Source organism: Scyliorhinus torazame, chromosome 7, assembly GCF_047496885.1.
Source record: "Scyliorhinus torazame isolate Kashiwa2021f chromosome 7, sScyTor2.1, whole genome shotgun sequence".
Taxonomy (NCBI): domain Eukaryota; kingdom Metazoa; phylum Chordata; class Chondrichthyes; order Carcharhiniformes; family Scyliorhinidae; genus Scyliorhinus; species Scyliorhinus torazame.
Genome location: NC_092713.1, coordinates 136529167 through 136551069, shown reverse-complemented (window position 1 = coordinate 136551069; position 21903 = coordinate 136529167). Strand labels below are relative to the sequence as shown.

Below are 21903 nucleotides of genomic sequence, written 5' to 3'. Positions count from 1 at the left end.
CTACTGTTGCAGGCAGGGCATTCCACGCCCTTACTACTCTCTTGAGTAAAAAACCTACCTCTGACATCTGTCTTATATCTATCTCCCCTCAATTTAAAGCTATGTCCCCTTGTGCTAGACATCACCATCCAAGGAAAAAGGTTCTCACTGTCCCCCTATCCAATCCTCTGATCATCTTGTATGCCTCAATTAAGTCACCTCTTAACCTTCTCTCTAACAAAAACAGCCTCAAGTCCCTCAGCCTTTCCTCATAAGATCTTCCCTCCATACCAGGCAACATTCTGGTAAATCTCTGCACCCTTTCCAATGCTTCCACATCCTTCCTATAATGCGGCGACCAGAATTGCACGCAATACTCCAAATACGGCCGCACCAGAGTTTTGTACAGCTGCAACATGACCTCGTGGATCCGAAACTCAATCCCTCTACCAATAAAAGCTACACACTGTACGCCTTCTTAACAACCCTCTCAACCTGGGTGGCAACTTTCAGGGATCTATGTACATGGACACCGAGATCTCTCTGTTCATCCACACTGCCAAGAATCTTACCACACCAGGTTAAAGTCCAACAGGTTTGTTTCGATGTCACTAGCTTTCGGAGCGCTGCTCCTTCCTCAGGTGAATGAAGAGGTCTGTTCCAGAAACACATATATAGACAAATTCAAAGATGCCAAACAATGCTTGGAATGCGAGCATTAGCAGGTGATTAAATCTTTACAGATCCAGAGATGGGGTAACCCCAGGTTAAAGAGGTGTGAATTGTACCAAGCCAGGACAGTTGGTAGGATTTCGCAGGCCAGATGGTGGGGGATGAATGTAATGCGACATGAATCCCAGGTCCCGGTTGCTGTGAGTGGAGAACCCTCAACCGGGACCTGGGATTCATGTCGCATTACATTCATCCCCCACCATCTGGCCTGCGAAATCCTACCAACTGTCCTGGCTTGGTATAATTCACACCTCTTTAACCTGGGGTTACCCCATCTCTGGATCTGTAAAGATTTAATCACCTGCTAATGCTCGCATTCCAAGCATTGTTTGGCATCTTTGAATTTGTCTATATATGTGTTTCTGGAACAGACCTCTTCATTCACCTGAGGAAGGAGCAGCGCTCCGAAAGCTAGTGACATCGAAACAAACCTGTTGGACTTTAACCTGGTGTTGTAAGACTTCGTACTGTGCTCACCCCAGTCCAACGCCGGCATCTCCACATCAAGAATCTTACCATTAGCCCAGTACTCTGTCTTCCTGTTATTTCTTCCAAAATGAATCATCTCACACTTTTCTGCATTAAACTCCATTTGCCACCTCTCAGCCCAGCGCTGCAGCTTATCTATGTCCCTCTGTAACTTGTAACATCCTTCCGCACTGTCCATAACTCCACCAACTTTAGTGCCATCTGCAAATTTACTCACCCATCTTTCTACGCCCTCCTCCAGGTCATTTATAAAAATGACAAACAGCAGTGGCCCCAAAACAGATCCTTGTGGTACACCACTAGTAACTGGACTCCAGTCTGAACATTTCCCATCAACCACCACCCTTTGTCTTCTTCCAGCTAGCCAATTTCTGATCCAAACTGCTAAATCACCCTGAATCCCATGCCTTCGTATTTTCTGCAGTAGCCTACTGTGGGGAACCTTATCAAACGCTTTACTGAAATCCATATACACCACATCAACTGCTTTACCCTCATCCACCTGTTTGGTCACCTTCTCAAAGAACTCAATAAGGTTTGTGAGACACGACCTACCCTTCACAAAACCGTGTTGACTATCTCTAATCAAATTATTCCTTTCCAGATGATTATATATCCTATCTCTTATAAACCTTTCCAAGATTTTGCCCACAACAGAAGTAAGGCGCACTGGTCTACAGTTACCGAGGTTATCTCTACTCCCCTTCTTGAACAAGGGGACAACATTTGCTATCCTCCAGTCTTCTGGCACTATTCCTGTAGACAAAGATGACTTAAAGATCAAAGCCAAAGGCTCAGCATCTCCTCCCTAGCTTCCTAGAGAATCCTAGGATAAATCCCATCCGGCCCAGGGGACTTATCTATTTTCACACTTTCCAGAATTCCTAACACCTCCTCCTTACGAACCTCAAGCCCTTCTAGTCTAGTAGCCTGAATCTCAGTATTCTCCTCGACAACATTGTCTTTTTCCTGTGTGAATACTGATGAAAAATATTCATTTAGCACCTCTCCTATCTCCTCGGACTCCAAGCACAACTTCCCACTACTGTCCTTGACTGGCCCTACTCTTACGCGAGTCATTTGTTTATTCCTGACATGTCTATAGAAAGCTTTAGGGTTATCCTTGATCCTACCTGCCAAAGACTTCTCATGTCCCCTCCTGGCTCTTCTTAGCTCTCTCTAGGTCCTTCCTAGCTAACTTGTAACTCTCGAGCGCCCTAACTGAACCTTCATGTCTCATCCTTACATAAGCCTCCTTCTTCCTCTTGACAAGTGTTTTGACTGCTTTAGTAAACCACGGTTCCCTTGCTCGACCACTTCCTCCCTGTCTGACAGGTACATACTTAGCTCCACATTTCCATTGTGCCCATCCCCTGCAGTTTTCCTCTCCATCCGATGCAACCTAAATCTTGCCTCATCGCATCATAATTGCCTTTCCCCCAGATATAACTCTTGCCCTGCGGTATATACCTATCCCTTTTCATCACTAAAGTAAACGTAATCGAATTATGATCACTATCACCAAAGTGCTCACCTACCTCCAAATCTAACACCTGTCCTGGTTCATTACCCAGTACCAAATCCAATATGGCCTCGCCTCTCGTTGGCCTATCTACACACTGTCAGGAAACCCTCCTGCACACATTGGACATAAACAGACCCATCTAAAGTACTCGAACTATAGTGTTCGTGTCACAAGTAGGCTTGCATTACCACTAATGAAGTTACTGTGAAAATCCCCTAGTCGCCCCACACCACGGCACCTGTTTGGATACACTGAGGGAGATTTCAGAATGTCCAATTCACCTAATAAATACATATTTTTGGACTTGTGGAGGAAACCGGAGCACCCGGAGGAAACCCACGCAGACACGAGGAGAGTGCAGACCCAAGCCGGGTCCCTGGCGCTGTGAAGTAACAGTGCTAACCGCTGCTACCGTGCCACCGTATTTTGTTATAAGTTGATTAACCTTTCCTTTTGAAAGCATCTCTTTCCTACACTAATGTCCCTTCTAAACCAGGTGGCCATCACTGGCTGAGCCCAAATTTATTGCCCATCCCTAATTTAAGAGTCAACCGCATTGCTGTGGGTCTAGCGTCACACGTAGGCTAGACCAAGTAAGGATGGCAAGTTTCCTTCCTAAAAGAAATTTGTGAACTAGATGGGTTTTTTGTCAGCTATGGTTTAATGGTCATCACTTTTTTAAAAATTCAAACTTCACCACCTTCCGTGGTGGGATTCTAACCTGGGTCCTGTAGCCACCTAAAATGGCTGATTCCCTATTAATTTGGCCAAAACCCGATATAAAATGGTTAACCGAAAAGGCTGATGGGAAAAGCAGCCAACAGGACACAACGGACAGCTGCAGACAGAATAGCGTATTCGGCTCTGGGGAAGTCGGCCCAGATCGATACCTACGACTATTAGCAGCACATCAACACAGACATCTGCAGTTTAATCGGCTATCCCTGGGAACAATTGCAACATATTAGCAATTGAATGCCGGGCCAGACCTCTTGGCGCCTGCAGTGGCCAAAACAAAGACAGGTGAACGACCACCCCCCGATCGAGGAATCGCCCCATTATTGGAGCATATCGAACCCAGTGATTGGGAACAAGTCCAATCACTTGGGACTCAGGGTCAAGGGCCGCCCCGAGAGACGGGAAGCCCCTGGGCCCTATAAATTGAGGGGCCAAGTTCAGATCGCTCTCTCTCCCTTCTTCTCCTGCTCGCAACCTTCGCAAGAACATCGACCAGAAACTAAGTTTGACTCCAGCGATCGCTACCCGATAGAGACTCCTAGCCATCGACCCGTATCAGCCTTTTGAATCCCGCAGGCCAGATCCAATTCGATAAACCATTTGTTTCCCTGACCTGGTGGGCCATTTCCAAAAGTTAAGTGTTGGCCAGTAGTGGTAGGTTTAGATATAGATAGTAGGATTATTGTGTAAGTATCTATTGCTGTACATAATAAATGACCGTTGATTTCAATCTTACTAAGCGGTGTGCTGACTTATTAATCATAACTCGAGCTTGAACCACGTGGCGGTATCAGAAAGATACCTGGCGACTCGTGAGCAAAGGTGACATTATCAGAGCTAATAAAACTAAGGCTAAAAAGAGCAACAGTCCCCAGGGCATTTTCATTAACACTTCGCTATTACCTCCCATGCTGAATAATTAAATTGAAACCTACTTTTGGATTCTTCAAACCAAGACATGTAGTGTAATGGCCCCCTGGGAAGTAGAGGAGTGTGCATCATCCGGTTTCCATTAACTCAGTCACAAGTATGAACTCTTCCGGTAACTGGGGGCGGAGCTTCCCCCTTAACAGGAAAGGGCTCCACAGTATAAAAACTTGGATATAGGTTGGGGAGGGAGACCCTTCGGGGAGTGGGAGTTTAGTAGTGTATCATAATAAATCTTTTTTTTTGTATCCTACCGTGCGTCCTACGAGTGTTTCTTGCCCATCAGATTCTACATTGGCGACGAGGCTGAAGTGGCGTTGCCGCCGGCACCCCATGTTCCACACTGGACCACTTCGTCTCGGCCACAAGAGGACTTATCTAAACTTACCTAAATGCCTCATACAGGAAAGTTAGAGGACTTGTATGCAATTTCTTTTCCCGGACCAAAGCCATAATTGGAGATGAACGGCAGACCGTAACTTGACTAATTGTGGTTGGCGGGCCAACATATGCACCAAAAATTTGACATACCCGGATGCGCCTGACTCTCGGTCTTTTGCAGCTTTGGCAGCCTTGGCAGAAAACCACTTAAACCCAAAACCACCTCTCCGTTCGATAATTCCACTTCCACGCAGCCAGTCAAGCCCAAGATGAATCAAACTGATTTTTTGGCACGTTTAAGGAAGCTGGCTGTGACTTGAGAATTGAGACCCTGAGCGAATCCCTTTGTGACCGTTTTGTCTGCAGGATCTGCACGCCGCCACACAGAGAAAGTTGACCAAAACCCAGCTGACTTTGCAGCTGGCAATTGAGAGTGCTGTGTCCAGCGAGCGCGCAAAGTTGCAAGAGATGGTGATATTGAATCTGGGGCACTCTATAAGACGGCACCAAGATCCGTCCTGGCCAGAGATGGCAGTGGCCTCAGAGCAACTGTGGAGACAGGGACGAATCTGCGGGGTAGGGGTAGCCAGACAGGTGTCCAGGCCTAAGGCCCAGTGGGCCACGGGACAAACTGCTCGTCGATGCCCCTCCAGATGGTTCCACCCTCCCCGTGACTGTGCATACTTTGTCGACGACCGTATGGAAATGAAATGAAATGAAATGAAAATCGCTTATTGTCACGAGTAGGCTTCAATGAAGTTACTGTGAAAAGCCCCTAGTCACCACATTCCGGCGCCTGTTCGGGGAGGTTGGTACGGGAATTGAACCGTGCTGCTGGCCTGCCTTGGTCTGCTTTAAAAGCCAGCGATTTAGCCCAGTGAGCTAAACCAGTATGGAGGGCCCTTACCAACAACTCCACAGTGTTACGGCACCCTGGGTCACCCCAATTCATGTGTCCCCTTTGGTAAATGGGCACCCCGTCTACATGGAACTGGATAGTGGAGCAGCTGTGTCTGTGATCAGCTGCTGCGCAATTGAGGTCATCCACACCGGCCTCCACACATTGCCTCTCCGTGACACTGAGGCCAGGTTGGCCACCTACACCAGAGAGCCGTTGGCCACTGAGGGCACTGCCCAGGTACCGGTGACTTATGGGCACCAATCCGCTAACCTACCATTGGTGGTAGTCTGTGGTGGGGGACCTAGTTTGCTGGGTCAGGATTAGCTGCACCATTTGAAACTCAACTGGCAGATGGTATGCTGCCAGACCTGCATGATGCCGATAGGATCCTGGCCAAATTCCCGAAGTCTTTGCAGACAAACTGGGATTGTGGCCCGAATCAGCGTAGTCACGCAGGCACAGCCTTGTTATTTCCGTGCCTGCCCGGTCCCCTACGGATTGTGGCCAAATACCAATGCCAAAGGACCGGCTCGAACATTTAGAGATCATCTGGCAATTGGGCCGCCGTGGTCGTGCCAGTCCTCAAACCAGACAGTTCCATGTGTCTCTCTGGGGACTGTGAGATAATGGGAAACTACGTTTCCCTTTGGAATAATACCCGGTCCCTTGCATCGAGGATCTCTATGCAACGCTGAGCGGTGGATGAACATTCAGAAAACTGGATACGTCTCGTGCATATCTACAGTTAATATTGGACCAGGACTCTTGCCAGTTTGTCACTGTGAACATCTACAGAAGTTTATATGAATATACCTGGTTGCCATTTGGGGTCTCGTCCTCATGCACTATTTTCCAACATGTAATGGGAGAATATCCTGTGGGGATTACCCAGGGTGGCCGTCTACTTGGACGATGTCCTTATCAACAGGGCATCCGACCAGGAACATCTACCGAATCTGACTGAGGTCCAATTTAGCGTGATCAATCCACCTACCCTGCATGTCTTTGGGTTGAGGGGATGACACCCACGCAGACATGGGGAGAATGTGCAAACTCCACATGGACAGTGACCTGGGATCGAACCCGGGTCCTTGGCGTCGTTAGGCAGCAGTGCTAACCACTGTGCTACCGTGCTACCCCCTCAGATACACTTTCACGGTCCACACTGACCATAAACCTTTATTGGACATGTTAAAAGAAAACCGAGCAACTCCCCCGTTCGCGTCAGCCAGGATCCAGCGTTGGGCTCAATTGCTGGGGGCATATGAGTACAGCTTGGAATACTGTCCCCGTGCGAAGATCCTTCGCAGAGGGGGCAGTGCTTGCGCGCCACTTTATGGATCATTGTTGGTGACGGCGGCCCGAATAAAGAGCTAATCTCAGATGGACCCATAGTGGTCCCGGGTCCACTACATGTTGCTGTACAGGGCTCAGCACAGGGAATTCGTTACCTGACGATTTGAAGGCCTGCACCCCCAGAATTCCAGAGCTCGATGTGGAGGATGGTGTCCTCCTTTGTGGGACCCAGGGTGGTGGTCACGGGTGAGCCTCCTTACTACAGAACCTCCATAACGGATGCCCAGCGGTGTCCAAGATGAAGATGCCTGCCTGCAGTAACGTCTGGTGGCCGGGCATCGACACGGATATAGAGAAGTTGGCCCAACGATGCAGACCATGCCAGGAGCACCAGAAAGCTCCACCAGTGGCTGTTGCATCCTTGGGCATGGCCAGGCCGACCGTGGTCACGCCTTCACATAGACTTCCCCTGTCCTTTTCGGGGATCGATGTTCCAGATCATTATAGATACATACCCAAAGTGGTTCAATGTCCACAGGATGCAGGCAGCAAGACCAAGGGCTACTCTGGACCGCCTGCACTACATCTTCAGCACACATGGTATCCCATAGGTACTGGTCTCTGACGACGGAGCCATTTTCACTGGTGCAGAGTTTGAAATCTTCATGGCCGCAAACAGGGTCCATATCACCTGGCCTCAAATGGACTGGCCGAACGGGCATGTCAAACATTTAAGAGGGTGATGTAGAAGGCGACCAATGGAACCTGGGAAACCCGATTGGCCCGTTTTCTGTTTGGTTACAGGGCCACACCGCATGCGATTATGGGGGTGGCACTGGCTGAGCTACTCATGGGTCGATGTCTCCGGACGTGGTTAAGCTTGGTCATTCTGGGCAGCGGGAGGAGGTCCAGCAGGGCCAAGTGCAGTCTGAAGCTGACGCATGGCGTCGGAGGACGCTCTGCAGTTTCGCTCCTGGGGACGCCATCTACAACTGGAATTTCGGTGATGGAGCCACGTGGATAATGGGGTTCGTGGTATGCCAAACAGCCGGTATCTTGCACTGTATGGACATTGGTGTGGACCACATCTATGGCCGCGTCCAAGAATTGCTAGCGCCCGCTGCCGATGCCCAGATTTCGCAGATTCCCCAGCCGCAACCTCCGCCGAGATGCCCGACTCGCTTTCTCTGATCCCGACTGGGACTCGGATGTGGATGGCCAACCACAGGAAGACGCAGATCCACGGACATCGACACCAACGCTGATACCTGTGTCCGCTCCTCCTCTGACACCAGCCCTGCCGGTCCAGCCTCGACGCTTGGCACGGAAGCGCTGCTCATCTTGGACCAACCCCTTCAATGCCGGAATGCCGACACCAGGCAGAATGGACAAAGGGTCCCACGGATTGGCAAGAGGACATGGACATTTCTCCGGATTTGGTGGGGGGCGCGCAGATGTTATGACCACCTGGGAAGTAGGAGACTGTGCACCATCCGGTTTTCATTAATTCATAACGAGTATGAATTCTCCCGGTAACTGGGGGCGGAGCTTCCCCCTCAACGGGGAAGGCTTCACAGTGTAAAAACCTGGCCTGGGTGCAGGTCAGTGAGGGTGACCCTACGGGGCAGGGGAGTTTGGTAGTGTATCTTAATAACTCTTTCTTTGTATCCTTCCATGCGTCTTATAGTGTTTCTCGCCCATCTGATTCTACACGTACTAGTGGCATAAAGGAGCACCAATCCTCTCTATTACTTCATTTACTGCCTCCATCACCATGAGGAAATAGCTCTTAACCGATGTAAAAACTTGTGACCGTTTCAGTTAATTTTGCTCTGTTTCTGATTGTATTTAAGGCTTATGATGGTAAGCTCTTTGTTGGAGGTTTTTCAGGTGATTGGAAATGTTTTAAATTCTCACATCTCAGGTCAGTATTGTGTACTACATTAGAGAGGGGCGATGTTTTAAATTACCCTATAATCTCAGCCAATATTTCTTGGTCTAAAACTATTTTTAATAGTGCTGGGCAGGAAATTAGTCAAACTTGAAGTTGTTACGGTAGAATTATAAAATTATGCGGCACAAAAGGAGGTCACCTGGCCCATTGTGCTTCCACTGGCTATTCAATTAGCCCTGCTTTTTCTCGGGAGTCCTGCAAAACGTTCCCTTTAAATGTGAATCCTGTTCTCTTTTTAAAGTTTTTGTTGAGCCTGTTTTGCCATTCTTTCAGGCAGTGCCTTCCACAACACAACTACTCATTTTCTACAATCTGAATCAAAAATGTTTTTGCAGCATCAAACTAACCATCTGGACCTTTTTTAATATTTTTAAGTGGTCGATTACATTTTCAGACAGCACACATTCTGTAGTTTAAATGGTCTGGAATCCCATGAACATTAGGTAGGTTTAATGAGATTTTAAATGGAATCTGCACTGAATGGTGCAGTGGTTTCAGACAATGTGGCCTTTGCTCTTGGATCCAGTCCAGCCTACAGGTTGTAAGGGTCAGATCAATGATGAAAACACTGTTCCCCTAATTGCCCTTGAACATAGTGGCTGGCTTGGTCTTTTTGGAGAACAATTAAGAGTCAACTACATTGCTGTGGGTCTGGAACCACACATGTAGACTAGGCCAGTCCAGGGAAGGGCAGGAGATGCCCAGATGGATTTTTACAATTGATAATTTTGTGATCACCATTGAACTAGCTTTATATTCCATTTTTATTAATTGCACTTATTTTCCACCAGCTGCCATGGTGGGATTTGAACTCTTGTACCCAGAGCATTAGCCTGGGCCTCCAAATTACTACAAAGATAAAAGCAAATTACTGTGGATGCTGGACTCTGAAACAGCTTTGACAAAGAGTCATCCAGACGTTAGCTCCCTTTTCTCGCCACAGGTACTGTCAGACTTGCTAAGAAAGTCAGTATTTTTTGTTTTTGCTCCAAATTACCTGTCCAGTGATATTACCACTATCCCACAGTCTTGCACAAAAATTGAATGTTTCCATGCCAGCGGAGATTCACACGGATGATCCCAGGAATGGTAGGCCTAACATACGATGAACGTCTGAGGATCCTGGGATTATATTCATTGGAGTTTAGGAGGTTGAGGGGAGATCTAATAGAAACTTACAAGATAATGAATGACTTAGATAGGGTGGACGTAGGGAAGTTGTTTCCATTAGCAGGGGAGACTAGAACCCGGGGGCACAGCCTTAGAATAAAAGGGAGTCACTTTAGAACAGAGAGGAGGAGAAATTTCTTCAGCCAGAGTGTGGTGGGTCTGTGGAATTCATTGCCACAGAGGGTGGTGGAGGCCGGGACGTTGAGTGTCTTTAAGACAGAAGTTGATAAATTCTTGATTTCTCGAGGAATTAAGGGCCATGGAGAGAGAGCGGGTAAATGGAGTTGAAATCAGCCATGATTGAATGGTGGAGTGGACTCGATGGGCCGAATGGCCTTACTTCTGCTCCTATATCTTATGGTCTTATGCCCCAAGGTGTGATCAACTCAATATTTTTCCAATCAGAGAATGAATAGTTAGTGCCATTAAAAACAGTTTTTAAATTGTTCAATCCTTTGTACATCTTTTGTGGCATCAGAAATAGATGATACCATTTGCATTGCAGGGCGATATGACTACATCAAACTGCTACTTTTAAGGCTACAGTTTTGGTTTAAAGATTTAAAGATATAGTACCCAATTATTTTTTTTTCCCAATTAAGGGGCAAATTAGTGCACATCTTTGGGTTTTAGGGGTGAAACCCATGCAGACACTGGGAGTGAGTTGTGAGGGTGAAACACATGCAGACATGGGGAGAATGTGCAAACTCCATTCGGACAGTGACCCAGGGCCGGGATTCAAACCCGGATCCTCAGCGCCGTAGTCCCAGTGCTAACCACTGCATCGTGTGCCGCCCTGAAATATGCTAATAGTTATGATGTACTTTTGAAATGTTGATTATTGATTGTTATGGTATTCATGGACTCTTATGACTTTGTTCAGAAAATCTGTCATTAATCTGAAATCACAGTAAATTGGATTTCATCAGATATTGTAACGTAAGTTTTCAACATTTTAATGATGTTACCTATTTACGATTTTAAAAGAAAATTGTGGAGAATTTAAACAAGAATGATTACACAATCGGCTTATCTGTTGAATTAACATTGATATTGATTTTACACATGGCTGATAACTGTTCACAGCAAACTACTGTCCTAATTTCAGTGTGACTTTGATTTTCTTGTAATACACTCCCTCCCATTCCCAAACATTGTTAAAAGGCTTACCTTGAGCTCCTAACCTTTGGGAATAACGGTCCCAAGACATGAGAATTATGTTTCGCTGTTTTTCAGGTTTACCTGATTGAGCCTGCTGCTTTTACACCCCATTTGGTTTTGTTGTTCATTGAAGTTAAGGTGGAATGAAATTGTGTAGCGTGCGAAACCAGTCCCGTAGGATTCCTAACCAGTGAGTTTGATTCAAGTTACCCCCTTGAATTCTGCAGTCATCTTTCTTTGGTGATAAAACTCAGAAAGCAGTGAACCCTAAAAATAGCCTGTGACATGCCTTTCCCTATGATGGTATTGTCAAGCGACTTGGTGGATTTCTGTCACTGTTCCTTTCATTCATGTGTAAGGCTAATTTTTCATGTATTTCTTCTATTTGTATAAATGAGCTATTGAAAGCCAAGTGTCATGTAAGCATGGGTAAGACAGCTCAAGTGCAGAATAAGGCTTCCTCTGCTCAGACCTATCTTCCACTCTCTCATCAGGTTTACCGGTGGCAAAGATTTGAGTGGAGAGGACAGGCCAGCGTGTGAAAAGTCAGGGATAACTAGCACTTCTCGACCTGAATTGTTGAGTTTTTGAGCAGTGCAGTGGCTGAGGAGATACAACAAAACCAGAAGATAGCTTTTTTTAGAGTCATAATTTTGACAAAAGGGGGCGGCATGTGGCGCAGTGGTTAGCACTGGGACTGCGGTGCTGAGGATCCGGGTTTGAATCCCGGCCCTGGGTCACTGTCCGTGTGGAGTTTGCACATTCTTCCCATGCCTGCATGGGTTTCACCCCACAACCTAAAGATGTGCAGGATAGGTGGATTGTCCCTGAATTGGAAAAAAAAAATTGGGTACTCTAAATTCATTACATTAAAAAAATAATTTTGACAAAAGTACTTCACTCAAGTACTGATAATACTTGAATTCACTAAAGGTTTTTGGGCTAGTGAAATAGAACATAAAACATAGAAAATACAGCACAGAACAGGCCCTTCGGCCCACGATGTTGTGCCGAACCTTTGTCCTAGATTAATCATAGATTATCATTGAATTTACAGTGCAGAAGGAGGCCATTCGGCCCTTTGAGTCTGCACCGGCTCTTGGAAAGAGCACCCTACCCAAACTCAACACCTTCACCCAACACCAAGGGCAATTTGGACATTAAGGGCAATTTATCATTGGCCAATTCACCTAACCTGCACATCTTTGGATTGTGGGAGGAAACCGGAGCACCCGGAGGAAACCCACGCAGACACGGGGAGGACGTGCAGACTCCGCACAGTCAGTGACCCAAGCCGGAATCGAACCTGGGACCCTGGAGCTGTGAAGCAATTGTGCTATCCACAATGCTACCGTGCTGCCCTTGAGAACAAATAAATCTACACTATATCATTTAACCGTAATCCATGTACCTATCCAATAGCTGCTTGAAGGTCCCTAATGTTTCCGACTCAACTACTTCCACAGGCAGTGCATTCCATGCCCCCACTACTCTCTGGGTAAAGAACCTACCTCTGATATCCCTCCTATATCTTCCACCTTTCACCTTAAATTTATGTACCCTTGTAATGGTTTGTTCCACCCGGGGAAAAAGTCTCTGACTGTCTACTCTATCTATTCCCCTGATCATCTTATAAACCTCTATCAAGTCGCCCCTCATCCTTCTCCGTTCTAATGAGAAAAGGCCTAGCACCCTCAACCTTTCCTCGTAAGACCTACTCTCCATTCCAGGCAACATCCTGGTAAATCTTCTTTGCACCTTTTCCAAAGCTTCCACATCCTTCCTAAAATGAGGCGACCAGAACGGTACACAGTACTCCAAATGTGGCCTTACCAAAGTTTTGTACAGCTGCATCATCACCTCACGGCTCTTAAATTCAATCCCTCTGTTAATGAACGCGAGCACACCATAGGCCTTCTTCACAGCTCTATCCACTTGAGTGGCAACTTTCAAAGATGTATGAACATAGACCCCAAGATCTCTCTGCTCCTCCACATTGCCAAGAACTCTACCGTTAACCCTGTATTCCGCATTCATATTTGTCCTTCCAAAATGGACAACCTCACACTTTTCAGGGTTAAACTCCATCTGCCACTTCTCAGCCCAGCTCTGCATCCTATCTATGTCTCTTTGCAGCCGACAACAGCCCTCCTTACTATCCACAACTCCACCAATCTTCGTATCATCTGCAAATTTACTGACCCACCCTTCAACTCCCTCATCCAAGTCATTAATGAAAATCACAAACAGCAGAGGACCCAGAACTGATCCCTGCGGTACGCCACTGGTAACTGGGATCCAGGCTGAATATTTGCCATCCACCACCACTCTCTGACTTCTATCGGTTAGCCAGTTCGTTATCCAACTGGCCAAATTTCCCACTATCCCATGCCTCCTTACTTTCTGCATAAGCCTACCATGGGGAACTTTATCAAATGCCTTACTAAAATCCATGTACACTACATCCACTGCTTTACCTTCATCCACATGCTTGGTCACCTCCTCAAAGAATTCAATAAGATTTGTAAGGCAAGACCTACCCCTCACAAATCCGTGCTGACTATCCCTAATCAAGCAGTGTCTTTCCAGATGCTCAGAAATCCTATCCTTCAGTACCCTTTCCATTACTTTGCCTACCACCGAAGTAAGACTAACTGGCCTGTAATTCCCAGGGTTATCCCTCGTCCCTTTTTTGAACAGGGGCACGACATTCGCCACTCTCCAATCCCCTGGTACCACCCCTGTTGACAGTGAGGACGAAAAGATCATTGCCAACGGCTCTGCAATTTCATCTCTTGCTTCCCATAGAATCCTTGGATATATCCCGTCAGGCCCGGGGGACTGAAATTACCAATGAAACGCCAGATTGGCCATAGAAAAACAAAATGCAAAGTGATCTTTTTCAAAGAGCTGACCCAGGCACGATAGGTTGAATAATACTAATCACTTATTGTCACAAGTAGACTTCAATGAAGTTACTGTGAAAAGCCCCTAGTCGCCACGTTCCAGCGCCTGTTCGGGTGGCTGGTACGGGAATTGAACCCGTTCTGCTGCCTTATTTTGCATTACAAGCCAGCTGTTTAGCCCACTGCGCTAAACCAGCCTGAATGACCCTTGTGGACTGCAGAGACCAAATTCAAAGGGAATCATACAAAGGTATGATTTCATACGCCAACCGGAGCCAAGTCGTCTATTAGGACAAATGACCCTGCTACCTTCCTATCAAAGTCTTACTGGTTGGAACATTATCAATCTTACAAATGCAGGCAATGGGTCATATACTCTGTCAAAACCAAAGTGGAGTGATCCTAGTTGGTTGAACCTGTAATATTGCCTTGTGGAGCTACAAAGCAGTGTGTCATCTTCCATCTACTCAGTAGCAGCACAAAAAAGGGGCAGGTCCAGGTTTGAATGTCTTGCTCCCAACGAAGTTCATAAGATATAGGAGCAGAATTAGGCCATTTGGCCCACCGAGCCTGCTCCGCCATTCGATCATGGCTGATCTCACCCTGGCCTTAACTGCACCTTCCTGCCAGTTCTCTATAACCCTTCAACCCATTACCAATAAGAAATCTGTCTAACGCCTCCTCAAATTTACTCATAGTCCCAGCAAACACTACATTCTTGGGTAGCGAATTCCACAGGTTCACAACCCTTTGGGAGAAGTAGTTTATCCTCAACTCTGTTTTAAATTTGCTACCTGTTTTTACTGGAAGCTCTGAACTTTGTACCATCACCTACAAGACTGAGTCATCTCTACAGGCCCATTTCATTGTGTAATCAACTGCACTGGAAAAGTCAATTACCCAACATTAGAACTTAATTCTAGACTCTAGACTCATGGAACCAATAATTCTTATCTCTGTGGTCTTTGCCCTGGTAATACTTTTCTACTTCTCTTTTCAGTATGAGTGAAAAAGGAGATAATGTTGCTCCCCTCCTGCATTTGTGGGTGCAAATAAAATTACTCTTTTGAGTTTATCTGAATGCGAGTTCGCTGTCGGGTTATTAATAGAAATTGTATTGTGACAACACTGAAGGGTTGGTAAATATGCCACCACTTGTAATGGAAATCTAAGTTTGAATGTTTTTCTGTTTACGAATGGATGGTGAGAGGAGAAATCTGGGCTATTGAAATGAAACCCTCTCCAGTCCATAACACTATAAAACATTGGTCACATTTCAAAATGTTTTTATTTGGCGGTGAATGCCTTGAGGAGATGTAATAAAGTTCTTTAATCCCAGATATAATGTTTTGTTAAAGAATTGCAGCTCAAATGCCTGCTTGGGGAGACATTTTAAAATTAGTTAATTGATCTCTTGCTTGATTACATTCCACTCTGTGGGCAAGATTTGGAACTAAATACTATTTTTAAGTCCTTATAAGTCCTTTTGGATTAAAACATCTTTATTTTGTCAGCAATTTTCTCTCCATCATTGTGTGATTTTGTTTTTGTCCATGTGACAAAATATCAACTGAGTTTTCTCGATATAATGTTCCTCTGTTCAAGTCTAATATCTGCTCAATTGAAGCTGCACAAATACATTGGTGGTACTCTGATCTTTTGCAGTCACCAATTGGTCTTGGTCAGCTGGTTCATTTTCTAACTTTAGTGATAATTTATGTTGAACATTGATTAATTCGAAGAATCTGAATTGAAAATGGCATATCCGATAATCCGTTTGTAACATCTAAGTAGCCTGGACCACTCGGCACAAGAATAGGGATTAATGTGAACCATGCCAATAGCAATCTCCTCAAACTGCAATTTTGTTTGAGGCAAAAAAAATTAAGAATTCGTCTGGATTTAGAGAAAGCGGCATCTCCTCAAATGCAGTGACAGTTTAATGCCAATGTCAGCAATCATTTTAGCAGTAAAGTGTTATTTAGAACTGACCAGATGGACTGAGCTGTCCTGTGCATTTCTGCACTCTTAGCTAGGGAAGATAAAGCAACTGATTGAAGTGGGAAGGATGTGATTAGATTTGCAAAAGAAGCATATGTGATGTGAGAAAATACTTTTTCACACAGCGAGTGGTTAGGTCTGAAAAGCACTGCCTGGAAGTGTGGTGGAGGCCAGTTTCAATGAGGCATTCTGGAGGGCCCAAGATGATTATTTCAATAGAAATAATGCAGGGTTTTGGTCAAAAGGCTGGAGAATGGCACAAAGTCATAATGCTTATTTGGGAGCTGGTGCAGACACAATAGGCCGAATACCCTCCTCCTGCACCCTAACAATTCTAATTCTGTGGATATTTTGGGATAATGGGATTGTCCTATGAGGAGAGGTTTAGGAGACTGAGCCGGGCCTGTATTCTCTTAGAGTTTAGAAGAATGAGAAGCAATCTCATTGACACATAACAAAATTCTTACAGGGCTCGACAAGGTTATTGTAGGAAGGATGTGTCCCCTGGCTCAAGGTCGAGAATCAGGGAAACCCAGAGGGCCGTGGAGGCTCAGTCATTGAGTATGTTCAAGACAGATTGATATATTTCCAGATCGTAAACATATAAAATTATGAAGGGAATAGATAGGATAGATGCGGACAGGTTGTTTCCACTGGCGGGTGAAAGCAGAACTAGGGAGCATAGCCTCAAAATAAGGGGAAGTAGATTTAGGACGGGGCTTAGGAGGAACTTCTTCACCCAAAAAGATAGATAGTTTTTTTGAAGAATAAAGGGATTAAGGGTTATGGTGTTCGGGCCGGAAAGTGGAGCTCAGTCCACAAAAGATCAGCCATAATCTCATTGAATTTGGAACAGGCTCGAGGGGCCAGATGGCCTACTCTTGCTCCTAGTTCTTATGTAAAGGCACCAAGGGATATAATAATAAGAATAACTGTGTATTGTCACAAGTAGGCTTCAATGAAGTTACTGTGAAAAGCCCCTTGTATGGTATTGAGCTAGAAGATCAGTCATGATCCAATTGAAAAGAAGCTCTGTCTTGGATTTTCCGTTCACCCACCCCCCCACCCCAAATCCTGCCATGTCCTATTTTGCAGACTTTTCAACAGCAAGATATCCTGAAAAGAGATTTGCTCTGATAACCAGAAAACCTTCTTTACCACCGCATTATTTCTTAGTTTCACCATAAAAGTAGGTCACCTGAGTGGGAAGGGAGAAGTTTAGGATTGCGTTGTGTGATATGGAATATAATTCCATCAATTTCAGTTTGCTCCCTTCTGGTTCTCGTCTATAACTTTCACAAAACTGGAGTGTTTAGTATTCGTGCATAAGACTTTTAGCAGACCTATTAATGCACATTTCTGAACGATATTATAAATGCAGGTGAGTTGAGCAAAAGGCCACCTAATTATTTTCAAATGCATAATTGCTATTCATCAGTCCAAATGTTTTGGAGGGCCAGTATACACAACAGAACCTCTTTGATGCAGGGTTTCATTTTTATATTGTGGTGTTTTGCTAGACTTTGAAGAGCACAAGTAAATTGTGGAAAATCTATGTTGCAATCTCGCTTGTAAAATAATTGTCCCTGCTCTGCTGAACTTCCATTGATGATGCTAAATTAGAACCATATATTTAGTGTTTGGATCTTGTAGGAAACATCCTTCCTACAAAATAACTTCAAAGCTGGGTCTCAATTTCAGTTATTTAAATATTAATTGTGTCACTAGCTGCAATACTTTCTTTCATTCACCGGTTTTCCTGTTTCACAATATTAAGCAACAACAAACAATATTAATAAATAAGGTTATTACAGCCTGTCGCACACATCATTGGTCAAATCCACTCTGGGATATTGTGTTCAATTTTGGGCACCACACATCAGAAAGGTCATATTAGCCTTGGATGGAGTGCATTGCAAGGACAGGTTGTCTAAATTTGCTTTGCCTCCTGTTGTGTGTAGGTATTTTTAAGGTAAGGATATCAAGGGATATGTAGCAAATGCGGTTAATAGAATTGAGGTACAGGTCAGTCATAATGTTATAGTATGATGGAGCAGAGCCAAGGCCCCTCATGTAGCATTAATAATACCCTTTTTATATGTTCTAGGTTGGACGTTAGTTGCCCTTCAGGTTGAAGAGATCAAATTCCATCAGGCAGTCATCATGCCGCCTAAATTTAAACGACATTTAAATGATGATGATGTGACAGGTTCCATAAGAAGTGAAAGGGTGAGTAAAATGTCTTGCTGTTCATGATATAACAGATAAAACAATGTTATAAAGGTGCCATTTGGAGAGTTTTGAATGGGATTTACAAATAACTTTTTTAATGTAAAGGAATGTTTTACAAATCCTTTGTCTGCCATCCTTTCATCTGGAAGAGATGATGGTAATCCAGTCTTAGAACTTTGGGGTCAGATGAGATCATCTGCGCTTGTTTTGATGGTTGAACAAACTGATTATGAAAAGGCAAAGTCTGTCACAAGTGCCACACATGAATTTGTTTCTTCTGGTGCTGCGGGATTATCTCTGCTGATGCCCTGTTTGCAGAACTGGCATCTGCAATTTCTAGAGCCACATGTGGTGGTGATGGTGAACTGCGCACAGCTGGCCTTGTCATTTGCATCGGTTGCCAGCTAGTTTCCCATTTATTGTGATTATTGTTGAAGGCTTTCATGTCTCTTTTGATCATATTTGAAACAGAGCCTTCTGCACCCTGTTGGTCTCATGGCATGGGCTATCTCCACAAAAGGCACGTCTTTGGGAATGTGGCCATCTTCCATCCTATGCACATGCCCAAGCCAGCGAAGCCTTCTTCGATTGAATAGTGCTTGGCATGTTTACCCTAGAATGTACTGCTACAGTATTAGGTGACTTCTTGCCATATGATGCGAAGGATGTGTCGTAGACATTGGAGATGGAAGTTATTGGATATTTGTTCTTGGCAGGTGTAAGTTGCCCAGGTTTAAGTGCCATTCAGCAATGTGCTGAGGATATAGGCCTTGTCGATCAGTATCTTGGATCTGCAGGTCAATTTGTTGTTTATCCAGGCCCTGTTAGACCATCAAAGTTAGTATCCGTCTTTTCAATGTGCTGCTGAACTCTTCATCAAGCGACAAGTCGCCTGTAACCATAAATCTAAGAATTTATTAATTACTTTCAGTGGTGCATTGTTGTGTCATATATGGAGGCAGAGATGTAGTAGTAGATGGGTGGCACAGTAGTACAGTCGCTTCACAGCTCCACGGCTTGGGCCACTGTCAGTGTGAAGTATGCACGTCTGCCCCTTGTCTGCGTGGGGTTCTTCCTGGTGCTCTGGTTTCTGTCCACAGTCCAAAGACGTGCGGTTGAGTAGATTGGCCATGCTAAATTGCCCTTGGTGTCCAAAAAAAGGTTAGGTGGGGTTACGGGGTTAGGGTGGAGCTGTGGGCTTAGCTAGGTTGCTCCTTCAAAGAGCTGGTGCAGACTCGATGGGCCGAATGGTCTCCTGCACTGTAAATTCTATGAAATCGATGAAGCACCCTTCACAAAGGGGTCTAAGGGAAATAGACACTGATCTCGAAGGACGTGATTAAGATACGCGACCAACAACCTGGTTGAAAAGATAGGTCTGAAACAGGATGTTGATGTTCGTGAGACAGAAGCTTTTGAGGGAAGGAACTTGCAGAGTGTAGGATTAAGCTTGTTTTTCACCCATAAAGAGGGAAGGAGGATAGAGTAAGGCTTGAGCCAAATAAATTTAAGGATAAAATATAGGGCCTGGAGAATATTGGAGAGAATTGGGAAAGAATAGGGTGGCAAAGGATGACTGGTGACCACGCAGACGTAGCCTGGACTGAGTCAGCATTGTTTATTGAGCTTGATTGCTAACTATATAATGTACTTACTTTTGATTTGAAAATGTTATTGTTGCACAACAAGAACACTGGTTTCTGAAATGACTTGGTAAGTTTTATCTCTCACAAAATGCTTTGGCCGTTTGTTCATTGGTAGATTATTTATTGCCTTGGAAATTTTGAAATGCCAATTTGTGTGTGTTGGTAATCTATATTGGCAAAAGTTTAGGTTCAGTCTGTTTCTCCCTCAGGCTAAATGATCACCCAATAATATATTTTTAGATTTCAGAATTTAAAAAATTAAATCCATATTTATTAAAAACGGTAAGGAATTAAAAAAAGGCTTTTGCTGCAGAAACACAAGGGCTTGTGTCATGATTCAGGTTAATTCTGTAATGATATGTATATAGTCAGGTTAGTGAAGGGTTAATAATTATGTCTATGTGTAAATCAAACACTAGAGGGCATTACTAATTCTCTGTATTTAAGACAGCCTCTCGGGGAATTCTGGGACAAGCTGAGATGAGAAGCATGGTGAGAAGCACAAGGAGAAACCTAGAGCAGATTGAATGTTAATTAGAGATAGATAGCACGAGGTTAGATCATAGTGTAGTTAGTGACTAGATCGAATATTGAATACTGTAAGACAGATTCAATATCATTTAATTATCATCTGCAGCTCAGTAGAATGTTCGAACTTCATTTAATTAGTAGTGTAATAATAAATTAGTTTTGTTTCAATCTTTTGATTGGTATATTCTTTGTCAACACTACATCTGGTCATTCTGGAAGAAAAGACAAAGAATACAACATATTACCAATCATGGTAATATAACAAATTCCAGATGCCTTTTTACTTGCATCAAATAAAAAAGGTCCCCCTATTTATAGAAATGCAATCTTATGCATTGAGTAACCTTGAATAATGTGTTGTAGGTAAAAAATTATTTTACTTATCGTTATTGGATGGTATGTCTCCCTGCTACATCGGATGTTCCTTCAGGTACCATGCGATGATGGACTTTCATTGGATTGATCCATGAATATCCGTGGCAAAATACTGCTGTGGTTTGCCATTGCCCCCTGTAGTTTGGTTGACCAGGAACCTCTCCAGTTCTTACCACCTGCTGCCAGGCCTGTTGAAAGGATTTACAGGGTTTATGGGGCAGGCTCGAGGGGCTGAATGGCTTACTCCTGTTCCCATAATCAACCTGTTTGGCCACACTTTGTGTGCACCTTCCTTGGCCATCAAGTTGTGAATTGGGAGTTAAACGCAGAGCTTCTGGTCCAGAAGTAGTGATGTTACCACAAGACCGCCATACTACATTGGATAGTGAATAATATAAATCTACATTATTAATGGGTTTATTCATGAGTAAATTTATTTTAAAAAGGACAACTGCAGTCATGAGCTAGTTTACAAAGCATTAAACATGCATACCCGATCAGTTGAAATCCTTTACAAACCTTTGGCTGTCAATCTTATCTTAATATGTTTTGTTACCCTTCATGTAGTCCTTGGAGGAATAACCCGTTGAGTTGTAATACCTACATTGTAACTCCTGCTGCTGACAGGAAATGCAGCAGGAGCAGTTGTGCATTGCTTTGTCTCTTCAAAGGGTTGCTTTTAACCTTTTTGTCTTGTTGGACAATATAAAATTTGGGTATGCTGTTTTAAAAATAATCTTTGGTTTTTTTTCAACATGACAGCGCCGTTCTCCCGTATTTAGGTTGGTAATATACAGTTGGTTGTCCCACACAGCTCAATGACTTTGTGATGTCACAACAGAAATAACAGAGGCATTTGTCCTGCTACGCTGTCTTCACTTATATCATGGCTTAGCCACTGCCGGTCAACTCATTGCTGTTCTTGTAGCACTACTGATGCAGAATGTCTGCCGTGTTTC

At 44.5% G+C, this 21903-nt stretch overlaps 1 protein-coding gene across 3 annotated transcripts in view; it reads left to right on the top strand.

Moving 5' to 3' along the window:
- Window positions 1–21903, top strand: part of vamp4 (vesicle-associated membrane protein 4) — a 150724-nt gene that overhangs the window by 6988 nt on the left and 121833 nt on the right. For all 3 annotated transcript variants that reach the window (XM_072511550.1, XM_072511551.1, XM_072511549.1), the window contains exon 2: window positions 18268–18389. In XM_072511550.1, coding sequence (XP_072367651.1) covers window positions 18324–18389 — 66 coding nt within the window. In that variant the 5' untranslated portion in view covers window positions 18268–18323. The remainder of the gene's footprint in view (window positions 1–18267; window positions 18390–21903) is intronic.